At 40.0% G+C, this 13,846-nt stretch overlaps 1 protein-coding gene across 1 annotated transcript in view; it reads right to left on the bottom strand.

The window, feature by feature from the left end:
- LOC309500143 (uncharacterized protein) overlaps positions 1-13,846 on the bottom strand; it is a 28,165-nt gene that overhangs the window by 11,433 nt on the left and 2,886 nt on the right. Inside the window, exons 2-6 of the mRNA XM_082171707.1 lie at positions 5,856-6,004; positions 5,341-5,472; positions 3,520-3,607; positions 3,213-3,432; positions 2,684-2,977 (exon numbers count right to left, since the gene is read on the bottom strand). Coding sequence (XP_082027833.1) covers positions 2,684-2,977; positions 3,213-3,432; positions 3,520-3,607; positions 5,341-5,472; positions 5,856-6,004 — 883 coding nt within the window. The remainder of the gene's footprint in view (positions 1-2,683; positions 2,978-3,212; positions 3,433-3,519; positions 3,608-5,340; positions 5,473-5,855; positions 6,005-13,846) is intronic.

Below are 13,846 nucleotides of genomic sequence, written 5' to 3'. Positions count from 1 at the left end.
CTGAGGGAATTCCTGGAGGGACTTCAGAGCCAGTCACTCCCGAAGATCCAAGGGCCTTCATAAAATGTAAGAGGTTTACATGTGTCATTTTTTATATTGGCTATTTTTGATATTTCCATTTATTTTACTTTGGGTTGGGTTTTTTGTTGGTCCCAGCATATTCTGATGGTAATATCTGTCTTTTGGAGCCTCCTGTCCCAACAGAACCCCAGGCAGTTGTAAGTAGCCTACTCAATACACCAGAAATTATGATAAATAGTGTTATAAAGTTATACTCAACCAAATGCTCATCTTCACATGACAACGAGGATAAAGAGTTTCTGCTGCCACAGAGAGGTAATGTTAACATTATGTGTCTACACATCACACAATCTACACATTCAGATTTTTTTCACATATTTATGTGGAGTAGCCTATAGAATATAAGTTTATATCCAAGTATAAACGGGTATTCTTATCCCCCCCACCCCACCCCACAGTTTAATTCTGTAGAATTTGTTTAGAACTACATTATGTAACTCTAATCTACTACTGTATTTTCATTTGCCAGTTAATGAGTTATATAGACTTCATCTTATAAAAAAAATAAAAAAAACAGCAGTAAAAATAGCAATATTTTATTTAATAAAAATGTACTGAAAGAATGAATGAGGTGTTTAAACACCACTTCCTCTTTAAAAAAGGGGAGGAGACCGAAATAAACTCTGGGTTTACCGAAGAAAACCTGCTCCCGACCAGGTTAGGTTCACAGAGTAAGTTACCATGGTAACTGACTCTGAGTATAAGTTACCTCTCTTTCAGAAACAGGCTTGACTTACTCAGGACTTACTCTGCTTTCTCAGGTTTAACATACCTCCCATTCTGAAACAGAAAACTCAGAGTTTCCCTCATTTCAGGGTTAACATACTCAGAGTTTTCACTTAACCTCCTTTCTGAAACAGGCCCCTGATATATTCAAATGAATCTATATTGAATCGAATCGTGAAATTTGTGTCAATAACCAAAATCACAGTACAAGTCATTGTATAGCATGTAACTGTCACGGGTGGTTGCAGGAAGACAGAACAAGATGAAGGTATCTTTTCAACACAAAGGTTTAATGATGATCAAAATACAAGACAGCAGAACAGGCAACAACACACACTATTTACAACAGAGATCGGACGAAGACTGATTGAACAGATGAAACTTAAATGCAAACAGAGATGACAATGATTAACGAAACACAAGTGATAAAGAGAACGATGATTGACTAAACACAGGTGATAAAGCTGAACTGATAATGACAGTGAAGATGATGACAGGCTGACAAGTCCTAAACTTTGTTTAGTATCACATTTTTGACAATACACTTCTTGTGAAGGACAGCCCTGACTTAAAATCTCATGAGTACTTCAAGTAAATATTTTAGGTTATTCATGGGTTTCATCAGGTCCCTTTCCACAGGTGTATAAAATCAAGCACCTAGATTATGAATGCAGACTGCATTGTGCTTGATTAATACACCTGTGGAAAGGGACCTGATGAAACCCATGAATAGCGGTTCGCCTTACAAAAATGTTTGGATTACATGAGCTAACGTTAATAAACATGAAAACAGCAATGAATATTATATGGCTAGAGTCTTCCAAGTTTGATATATTTTTGTCCAGACTTCCAGAATCAATTAGTGCAGGTTACTACTGGATAGGGTGACCATACGTCCTGTTTAACCAGGACATATCTGGCCAGGATTTCGAGATCGCCCAAAATGCCCGGGATTCGGCTTTTGCTTTCTACAGTCACCATTCATTATGTTTACATTATTACGTTATTTGACACTGACACGTACGTGCCAGCTTTGCAGGTCATGCATTCTGATTCACACGGATCCCGATCGAGACGAAAACACAGGAATTTTCTTAGCAATGCTAGAACGCACATCAACCGATCACTTGTTTAGCGTTCATGTAAACACTACATTCAGATTAACCAATCGGAAGTAATTCAGTACTACTGAATCAAAAGGTGTACATGTAAACAAAATGAATGGCGACGAGAAAGCAAAAGCCGAATCGCGGATATTTTGGGCGATCTCGAAATCCCGGCCGGACATGACCTGGAATATGGTCACCCTACTACTGGATATGATGCAGACATAATATTAAACATAATTTGTTTAGTAACACATTATCGCATAGTTGTTTAGTAACTTACATTTATATATAGGTGCTTTTGTCCCAAAATTCAGAAGCATGGATTGCATTTATGACATTTAAATAGTCATTCCATATTGTAAAAAATATTCAAAGCTAAATGGTATGGACACACAGTAGAAAAATCAGTAAATTGTGAAAAATTGACTGCCATTGTGTAAATATTATGTAATCCATTAAAAAGTAACTGTAATCTGATTATGAGGATTTTAAAACATAGTTTAATGTTATTACAGGTACTCCACTTTTTAAATCAGATGTCATAAATAATAATAAAAAAAAAAATATTGTAGTACATATTACTTGATTTTCCATGCCGATTTTCCTATGTATATATTTTTTACTTTCCATGAACAATCACATGTATTTGTTTCATTAAGTGCATTTGCAATATACACAAAATGCTCACTGGCCGTCACACACACGTTAGGACACACATACCGCATCTCTGTAGAGAAGTATTGAGGGAAAGGCTACTATGCATTCACTCTTTTTTATTCTTTTGTGCTTTGCCATCAGGACGAGTCTTTCTGAAACATTTACGGAGAAAGAAACTGCACGTTTTAATAAAGAGGAATGTGATCAGTGCAACAATTGAGAGTAAAAAGGCCACTACGTCCAGGCAGTGGTACTGATACCAGCTCAGTTCATGTGCCTGAACTCGTAGATGTTTAGCTCCTTTATTCCGCATCACAAATTCGATCCAGTAAACTGCCTGGTCCAGAGGCTTCATCGGCTGATCATGGTGGATTCTGGACAGTCTCATGATGCTTTCTTTGTATCTGATTAGAGAAGAAAAAGAAGCGCAGCTAAAAACAAGACAAGCTATACAAAAGTATACAAAAGTTTCTAAATTTATTGACAAGCTATGCTTTGAACTACAGTGTTTTTCTATGACATCAGGTTTAAAGTGAATAGTGAAGTGGCCATTTTAGGGTTGTTTCTAAACTACTGAAAATAACTGGTGGAGGCCTTTTGGAAATGGATTATTTCAAATTTATGAAAGACTTAACTCACGAGGGATTATTTAAAACAGTCTTGAGAGCTTCTGCCATGTCTTTGGACTCCATTGTATTGATATCAAGGACAACAGCAGCTCCTTTGGTCTTCATGTGCATCAGGTTGTCAGGCTGGTCAGCAAACAGTGGCAAGCCCACCATTGGGACGCCATGATAAATAGCCTCATACAGTCCATTTGTCCCGCCATGGGTAATGAAGGCCTTAGCTTTTGGATGTCCTATCAGATAAAATGAAGTCAGTATCTATTTGACACCAGTTATTGTTCTTTGTGTATAATGAGCACACATGACAACACTTTCCTTACCAAGCAAATCATTTTGTGGGATCCATTCGTAGAGTTTTGTATTGGGGGCGAGAGTTTCTGGTGTTTTTCCACTGTAACGCCAAAGAACCTGTGCAAATACACATTTGGAGAAAGTACTCTGTTACTAACATAACCTCTGTACACTGAGATAACTGGAACGAGTACTGGATTGCTAGATGCAATATGGAAAACTCCTTTTCCTCCGATTACTGAAGAGCTGCACGAACCTATAGGGAGAAAGCCCGCCAGAGCCCGCCAAAATGGGTGGGGCTCTCCCTCTATATTAGCATGCAGTCTGCCATAGGGAATCAGGTTAATTCAACTGAAGCGTCGAACGCTGAGTCATGCAGCGTGAAAAAGCACGGTCGGTGACGTGGTACTCAGGGAACTGAGGTTATGTTAGTAACCGAGTAAGTTCCCTTTCGATACGGTTCACTCGTACTGCGTCACTAGACTCAATGGGAACCCAGTGCAATCTTGTCATGCTTAGAACTGCAGAACGACAATCGTTCTGGGGCCCTGGCCCAGAGCGCAAGAGGGCCCAAGGGTGCCAAGTTTGATATAGGGCGATATAAAGCCCAACAACAAGGGACTCAGACTACATGTCGGAGTCGCATGGAGGGTTCTAGCAGGTTGAGCTCACGTAGAGGTCGATGCCTAGCTTACACAGACAGGACCTGTGCTTGTAGTGCAAGGACATCCAGGTTAGAGAATCTGGTGAATGTGGATGGCGTGGACCAGCCGGCCGACCCACAAATGTCGCCAATGGACACTCTGTTGGACCATGCCCAGGATGAGGCCATGCCTCTGGTGGAGTGTGCTTTAACTCCAATGGGGCACTGTAGGCCCATTGAAGCTTAGGCCTGTGCAATCGCGTCCACTATCCAGTGGAACAGTCTTTGCTTCGTGACCGGATGCCCTTTACTGCGGCCACCGAAGCATACAAAGAGCTGCTCTGACTGCCTGAATGGGGCAGAGCGCTCGATATATACTCTTAAGGCCCGAACAGGGCAGAGTAAATAAGACTCCTGCTCACTCTCAGATAGGGGAAAAGCAAAGAGAGTGATAACCTGCAGGTCGCGCACTCCCTTCTGTCTTAGAGGGGAGAGGACCTTGCACTTCGTGAAAGTGCGTGGAGCAAGAGACAGTCCGAATGGAAGGACTGCATACTGATAAGCCACCCCCTCGAACGTGAATCTCAAGAACGGTCTGTGATGGGGGGATATCTGGATATGAAAATATGTGTCTTTCAGATCCACTGAGAAAAAACAATCCCCTGAGCACACTTGCAAATGTTTTCAGACATATTGAATGGCCGTTTCATAAGGGCACAGTTCAGATGTCTGAGGTCGAGGATGGGCCTGAGGCCGCCATCCTTCTTTGGAACGAGGAAGAAGCGGCTGTAAAAGCCTGACCCGCTATAGGTCGGAGGTACTGTTTCTACAGCTCCTTCCGGTAGCAAATTCATCACTTCGGTGCGGAGGACATGGGCCTTGTTGCTCCCTACCAAGGTGGTGACGACACCCCTGAAGCAGAGAGGCCTGTAAGCAAATTGCAGCGTGTTCAATACCTATCTTGACACTCCAGGGATGGCTTTCCAAGCCTCGGCCCGGGTGGCCAGGGGGACAGGCCGCAGCAAGACCTAGCCTGCTCCTCTTCCTTCCTGAAGGATCAGGACGGCTTCTGAGGCGCAGGACCCAGCGTTATCTTAGGCCGGGGACCTAGGGGTAGCTCAATGAGAGCAGTTCATCTCAGTGAGCACGGCTTCTGCATGGGATTAATTTTATTATTGCTATAAAGAGACAAAAAAAAGTTACACACCTTTTGTGGGATCTGACCAAGAGCAGAAGCAATAGTGTTTGCTCTTTCCATTGTCAGGTTGTTGATCATGGAACCCAATGAGAAAACAACAATGCCATGATCTCCTGAGCTCTGAACAAACTTCTCCAATTCCTAAAAGACAGACAAATGACCACATACTTTAACTCAAAAACAGAAAACAAGACTTGAACCATATACACCATGTAAACTACTTAACAGTAAACATAGTTACATAGGAAATAGCAATCAAAGGGAAAAGAACCCACAAAAAACATAATACACTCTAATGCACTCTAAAAACTTGATATTTCTACCAAGGGTCAAGGTTCGGATGGTTTGCATGACCCAGTTTGTCCCTAATGGTAGATGACATAATTGCACCAACTGGGTCCAAAAAGCATTCCTTAAATTTACAAATGATGCTTGTTTTAATACAAATTAAATTAAAATGTAAAGGCATCAAAAATATTTCAGAAGAGCAGATATTTCAAAATAATATATGGCAAAGTCATTACCTTTGACAGAGGTTTGGCGGGTTTGCAGTGCAGTCCTCCAACAAATTTGAAATTAGGCAGGAATGGGCGTGGATACTCAAAATCCCAGTAAGTTCTAATCAACCAGATGTCAGCTTTCCCCATGGTCTCACACATTGTTGTAGGTTTGCCTGCGACATAATAAATATTTCTACTCAGTTGATGTACAGTAGGTCAAGTCACAAGTTTAAACAGTATCTGGAAGACTAGCTTATTGCACAATTAAAGCATAAAAGTCGGCTCAGATCAAACAAAAAATAGTTACCCGATATTTCAGTGTAAAGCCGGTCAAAAGTAAACGTCATGTGCAATTGAAATATGGTGGTATACATGATGTAGAGGAGCATGTTTTCAACTCTCTCTGTAAAGCTCATATGGTCAGTGAGGTGACCCTGCACAGCCACCGCAGGAACATAGGATGGTGGTGTGGGGATCTGACCGCAAAAATGCTCAAAATTATATGCGAACGTTGAGCGTAGTGAGAGGACGTGCGGGATTTTCAGCGTCTCTGCCATCAAGTCAGCGCATGGCATCATTGGATCAGATAAAAGCACATCATAATGAGATTCCAGAAGCGTGTGCATAAGATCCTCATTGTGGAACATGCCCTTGCATGTATCAGCAGCAAGCTCCATGAAGTTTGACATCACTCGTCTGATCATGGAGAGTTTCTCGTATGTGGTGGCTGTGTCGGCCATCCAGAGATGAATAAAGTCCATCCATACGGCATTGGCGTCTTCTTTCACCTTGTTGACTTTGAACACATTGAAGTTGAACCGCTCCTTCCGTGTGTACTGTACAGTAGGAGATGAAGAACTGACCAGAACCGTCACGCTGTGGTTCTTATCAACTAATGCGTCTACGATTGAACGCATGTTGTGCCAGTGGCTGAACTCGCCTGGCAACACCAAAACCCTGCCAGCCTCTACTCCACATAGCAGTGCGAACACAAGCAAAGTCCCAGAAACCATGGTCTGTGTGACCATGTCTGAAGTGTTTGTGCCTTTGGAAAAGTGCAGTGTAATCTATGGAACAGTGACCCAAATGCAAGATTTGCACAACAGGATTTGGACAAAGGTCGTGTTGCATTATGGAGGGTATAGGTGCACTTTGTCATTTTGCCAAAAGATAATATCTTGCACTTTCACTCAGTTCCCATTCTAAATGGTTTATTTTGCAATACTGCAAGGATTATGCAAATGTTGTGAACAACACTGTTACAACAGCTTTATTTTGTTTTTACAATATGTAAGAGCAATTCTGAGTCAGATGTCAGTTTATAGCAGGGGTTTTCAACCTTGATAGACTCGGGTTTATTATAGCCTTGTTCTAGTTCATTTCTATCATGACAACCCCTAGTAAAAAAAAAGTATACTTTATTGTATTTGAGATATGTTCCTTTTTCAATAGTACATTGCAAATACTAAAACATTTTATTTATTTATTTTTTACTATTTTTAAATATATTAAAAGTATATTAGCACCATGCTTTACCTACTTTCACAATACAACTTTTAACACACTTTAAAATAATTGTACTTTAGTAAATTTTCTCAAAATATATTTTAGAAAAATATACTTGAAATGAAAATTCTGTATATTTTTTAAAAATATACAGAATTTTCATTTCAAGTATATTTTTCTAAAATATATTTTGAGAAAATTTACTAAAGTACAATTATTTGCACTTTATTAAAAATATATTTTAGGTATATTTTAAATGTGTGCTGGAAATGATCATTTTAACAATGCATTGGAAGTATACCGTACTTTCAAAATACATTATAGTATACAATAGTATTTTGTACAAAGTATAGAATAAATAAATGAAATAGTATAAAATACATTTCAGAGAAGGTTTTTCTCAATCTTTTACACTGGCCAAATAGGAATTTTATTTGCTTTATATTTTTAATGGAAACAGATATGCCTTATTGTGCATTATTGATCATTATTTGCATACAAATATTTTCTCAGACCATGAGTTCTGTTATTATCATGCGCTAAGCAATCATGCGCTAAGCAAATTTTCAATAGCATCATATCATTTTTTTTTTTTTTTTTTTTTACTTCTCTGTAATGTTATTTTAAGTGCTTAACTCCATTAATGAGAACGGCATATTTAATCTAAATGTGTACATCAGATGTAAAACATAGTTTAAATCATTATTTTATGCACTGTATTTATGATTAGGACTCATAATGAAGATTTAAAGTGGTTTTCCTTCATCTGCCGTCAGTCCCTCAGATCACCATTGGTGTCGCCAAACTGCTCAGTCTCCAAACTGTTCGTACGCATGGATCAGAGTTTGCGTGCAGGTGCGCAAATTTTCCCGTCACGTTTGTTTTTATAAATCACAATTTATGCATCAGAAGTGGCGTACGCTGTAGCTACGTCATAGGCTGTGTGTAGCGCGCGTACCCTTCGGCGTACCCTGACGTGCACCTCTCCAAAAATTTAACAACGCGTCATCTGTACCATAGACAGTATAAGAAGTGGACTGAGCCATCTCATTGGAACTCAATTGAGACAAGTGAAGCCCATTTTTAGCGATTTTTTAGGACTTCCGTTCCTGACGCGCAGACTCAAACCGAGCTTGACGACGTAGATGTGACGTGAGCAACCCGTCTGTCTTCTAGTGGCTGTGGCATGAGAAATCTGAATCATTCCCTTCCGAATCTTGCAGAGACGGAGAGTGTGAGTAGGAGGTATCCACGAGCTAGGAGCAGGAGAAACTTTTGCTAGGTATTCTGATTAATTATTTCGTCATTTTGCCTCCACGTCCCCCCGATTGTCGCGAGCTTCTCCTCCTGTCCATACGGTAATCTCTCTACTGTGCGACAGAGAGTCGCGTGGTTATGATGCAATCGTTAGCCTACTTTTACAAAAACTGCTTCTACGGGGCCATAACATAAGCTACAAGGTAATGGAGCATTTTATACAGTGTCGTGTTTCTTTAGAAATAAATAATGGACAAATGGAGTCTTTAAACGCCTCAGATGTGAAGTTATTCGCTGTCAAAGTGACGCCAAAATGAATGGGAGTCAATGGGATGATAACAGCAGGTGAAATTCTGCTACAAGATGGTGGCACGCGGCCGCTTGAACTGTACGCGGACGCAAGCGCTGTGATTGGTCTGCTAGGACCGCTCCCTCGGGTTTCACATGCTCCCTCTGCAAGTGTAATTGCGCGTCAACGCGGACAACGACGCAGAAGTATAAATGAAAACCAGCGTTGCCTACAGCGTAGAGGCTCTGGCGTAGGTCCGACGCAGAAATATAAAGGCCAATTTATACTTCTGCGTCGGGTGCGCGTAGAAGGTACGGCGTAGCATACGCATTGACGTGTACCATACGTCGTACCCTTCGCCGTACCCTGACGCGCACCTCCTTAAAAATGTAACTACGCGTCGCGGCGACGCGGACCGCAAGATCCGTGATTGGTCGGCTGGATAGCATCGCGTTTCCTCCTACGCATTTCCGGAATGATCTTCTGCACTCTGCACCGCCCGCCCGCCATTTTTAAATTCCGAAGATCAGTGAAGAGCCATGGAAATAGACCAAGTGACCGAGAGATTGCTTGAAGAAGTGCGGAAATACAGCCATCTGTATGACTCCTTCAGTCGCCATTGCTCGTAGAAACCTAAACTCAAAACAGCCGCGAGGAATGTAAACACAGTGGAACATTAAAACCCACCCGCGCCAACTAGCGTTTCGGCGGTGTAACTGCAGAGCAGTACACTACGGCGTACACTCGACGCAGAAGTATAAATTGGCCTTAAGCCTTTACAATGGCTGCCGCGCGTTTCCGTTAAGTCCGTGAGACCGCAGTGTGTCCCATTTGTCATTTTTAGATCGCAGAAGGGTTCTCGCGAGCGCCCCCATGTGGTCGATTTGTGCCCTTGATGCGCTGATCGTTTATATACTGTCTATGGCGCTGATGCGGGCTCCACAGCAGACTTCTTCCCGACAGTCAAACGGCATTACGTCACGAAAGTGCGGACTCGGAGGAAGACCGTGAGTGCTTAGGGTTCCATTTAGGACAGGGCCATATGAGCTAAAAAATAAAGATGCCGTCTGAAAGTTGCTGCTGGTCGTCAGTTTGTGTGTAAATGTACATTTTTGATAAATGTTTTCCACTTACGATGTCATTTCTATTGAGAAAATTATTATCGTAGTCATTAAATATTCACTTAGTTTTCAGTTTTCTTAGTTTTGATAGACAAGTCAGCTGCCTAAGTTTTCGGATGGAGAGAGAGAGAGAGAGAGAGAGAGAGAGAGAGAGAGAGGCGCATTCAGACATGCTTGAACACTGAATTGAATCCTCTGTCTCGTTTACTTGCGCTTGAACGGACACACACACACACATATAATTATGTAAAAAAAAATCCGGCAAGTATTCACTCAGTTATGTCATTAGTGAACAGAAAGAACCGGATGTGTGTCAGTGTATTCGGTTCGTGCATTTAAAGTGACAGCAGCCTAATATGTTGTCTGTGTCATTAATGTTAATAATAAAAAATAAAATAAAATAATTATCATCATCCACCATGTTCAAAAGAAGATAGTTCACCCCTGCACTATAAATGTACATAATTTTTATTTTATTTTTAACAATGAAAATATAACTTTGCTAAATGTACGATGTTAATAAAAACGTGTCTCACAGCCTGCGAAAATTGTGCCGCATTAAAGTGAAAATGTCATGCATCAGTTCGGACGGGTCGGCAGCTGAATTGTTTTGGACAAAATCTGAATGTCTCTATCAATAATTCCCTTCAGAGAGATGGGTTGCACTGACTGTGGCAAGCCATTTTGACTTTTATTCATTCACAGGATATGAACTCTTGATATTAACAATTCAATTTCCACTAGAATTTTTTTTATTTTTTTTTATTCTTGATATCATCACTCACAGAAATACAAATTCTTGATATCAAGAATTTAATTTCAACTAGTAAAAATTATATATCTGTAATTTTTCATTAAAGTATCACCATAGGCTGCCATTCAAATTCAATTGTTGATATATAGAATTGAATTCTTACCAGTTGAAATTCCAAATTCTCAAATCAGAAATATAATTATTTCTGATTTAAATAATTACATGGTTACTGCCACGTATTACAACGTAATTATTGATATGAAAAATTATATTTAAGAAATGCATTGCTGATATGTTTCAACTAAGAAATCAATTATTGATATCAAACAACTGAATTTGAATGGCAGCCTAGAGTGAAAAATCCAATTTCTGATATCAAGAATTAGTATTTCAAACAGTGAAAATGTAATTCTTGATATCGATAATTCATATCCTGGGAATGTAAATGTCAAAACGCTTGCAATACACAGACAGCAGGCTCCAGTGATAATGCTGGACATTTTTGATTTTCCCTCACAATTGCGAGTTTCCATCTCAGTCCGAAGTGCGAGAAAAAGTCAGAATTGTGAGATTTTTTTCAGTGTAAGCTTCCATATTAAGCTTATTCTAGCTCAACTACACTTTCCACAATAGCCTATAAAGATGTTCATGAGAAGAAAAAAGCATTCGTGAACCCTTGCGTGAGTCCTTACCTAATATTTCACTGTAGTAATTATCCGAACTCATCGAGGCCATCCGAAACCCGACGGAATAAACAACATAAATAATCATATTTTTCACTCTTTCCATGAAGCACATGTGATCTGTCATCACCGTCGGAGGAACCGGTACATAAGAGGGCGGTGAAGGCATCTGTCCACACATCCTCTCCATGGAAAACCCGAGGGAAAACCGCAGAGAAAGGACGAGTGGCAGGTCCAGAATCTCTGCCAGCAAGTCACTGCATAAGACCATGGGATCATAAAAGAGAACATCAAACTTTAAATCCCTCAAGCGCGCGATCAGCGAGTCATTACGCAGCATGGAGTCGCAAACGGTGCGCTGAAATTCGTTCACTTTCCCCAACACGTCCACGATCTGGAGACCAATTGTGACCATGCTTGGTGTGGGGTACTGCATCCAGATGTTGATCAGCTGTTCGCTCACACTGTGCACCTCGTGCGCCTTCAGAGGCACGTCAAACACCAGGAACGGAAACCTCTCCTGCGCTGTGAAGTTCACGGACGGCGAGGCGGAGCTCACCAGAACTGTCACGCTGTGATTGCGGTTCAGAAGCTCTTCCAGAATGTTGCGCATGTTGTGCCAGTGGCTGTATTCTCCCGGCAGCACGAGCACATTGCCACCGTGCGTAAAGCTCACGGCAGTCAATAGGAAGATTACGAAAAGTGTGCATGACTTTCCCAAACAGTGCATGGCAGAAACACTCGTGAAGACGCTCAACCACCGTTTCCGCTCTGCATCTGGACTGAGAAGGTGAAGAAGAAGGTAGGCGTATCCAGGAAAGAGGTTTTAGGGCAAAGGGCGGGACAGCAGGACTTTGGAGGAAAGTGGTGTCGCGTAGGAGTCAGGAAAACCATCATTCTCTGATGAAAAAGAAGTGCGCTTAATTGTATTAAATGTGAACTTAACTGTACTTGCCGACTATATATATTAATGAAATAAAAGGTTAAGTGTAGGCTACATAAAGAGAGAATACACTTTCACGACTCGTTGATATTTTTAAAAAGTGCACTTTGTAATAATGTCAAAAAGTTTTATACTTTAAAGTACATTTTAAATCATCTTTTAATCATCTTTTTTCATGCTTTAAAGGAGCCTACACTTATTTTGATGTGTCGACTAACATAAAGTGACATTATGTAAAGTACTTGATTATCATTTTAACTGTAGGCTATATAGTGTGTTATTCAATATTACATTTAAAGTTAATATATTTTAAATGTATAATTGCAACTCATCATTACAATAGAAATCTGTAAATACAAATAAATTTGAATATGTGACAAGTTTCAATAGAATTGACTAAAGTAGGCTATATTTCAGTTTACCACAAATGCTTGTTGGTACACTTTAACCATATTTCAAAGACAATTGAAGTAATTTGCCTATGAAATTATAATGACATACTTAAGTCCTACTTAAGTTTGTTAAAAGCACTCTTAAGTTCAGCTAAGTGCATTTAATATCATTTTAAACTATAATACATTTACATTTAATTGCAAGTAACATGCAGAACTCTCAGAAATCATTACAGTCAGTTTGCACTTCAAGTACATTTCCATTATAATTACTCATTTTAAAAGTATGATAGCGTGTACTTTTTCATAAAGATTATTAAATTAATAAACAAAATAACCATAAATAAGAAAATAATAAGGATATAACCTGGAAGGACCTGGGCAGTTTGAGGATAGTGCCACCTACAGGTCATAAAAAAACAACAACAAAAAAACGATTTTTTGCCTATATATAATTTGGGAAAGTCGAGACCAGACAACGAAGGTGTGTGTGGTGCAGGCTTTTGTAGTGCAGGCAGGTGAGAGTCAGAGAGGATGATGGGAACTGTAGTGTGACAGGTGAATCGTGACATCATCTTGATGACACATGGTGAAAAATAATGCTCTTGATAAGTTTGAAAAAGAAAGAAGGCATCAAATGGTAGGAACGGCCCATATAATCCTCTGATAATGTATTGTAGTTTGCCGGATGTACTACTCCAGTGCACTTGAGGTTGAAATCACAGCATGGTAAAGTGCACATTATCAGTGGTTTTATGTTTCTTGTATTGTGTGTAAAGGTTGAGGCTATTCAGAATGACAATGAAGTTTTATAAAGAATAAGGGAAGCTATTCAAAGGGGGTTGGGACTCTACAACCTTCTAACTCATGTTGTTCAGTTGCTTATTGGTCAGATAGGACTTTGACTAGTCTGTAGAATATACACTTGGTTATTTTTCACCTAATTTTGGGTCAAATATGGGCAAAGCCAAATGTTGGGTTAAAAATGTAATTTAAAAATTTAACCCAACGGCTGGGTTTGTCCATATTTGACCCAAAGTCGGGTTGAAACAACCCAGCATTTTTTAGAG

Source organism: Leuciscus leuciscus (genome assembly GCF_965113295.1).
Source record: "Leuciscus leuciscus genome assembly, chromosome: 5".
In the NCBI taxonomy this organism is placed as follows: domain Eukaryota; kingdom Metazoa; phylum Chordata; class Actinopteri; order Cypriniformes; family Leuciscidae; genus Leuciscus; species Leuciscus leuciscus.
This window is presented reverse-complemented; position numbering and strand designations above follow the sequence as displayed.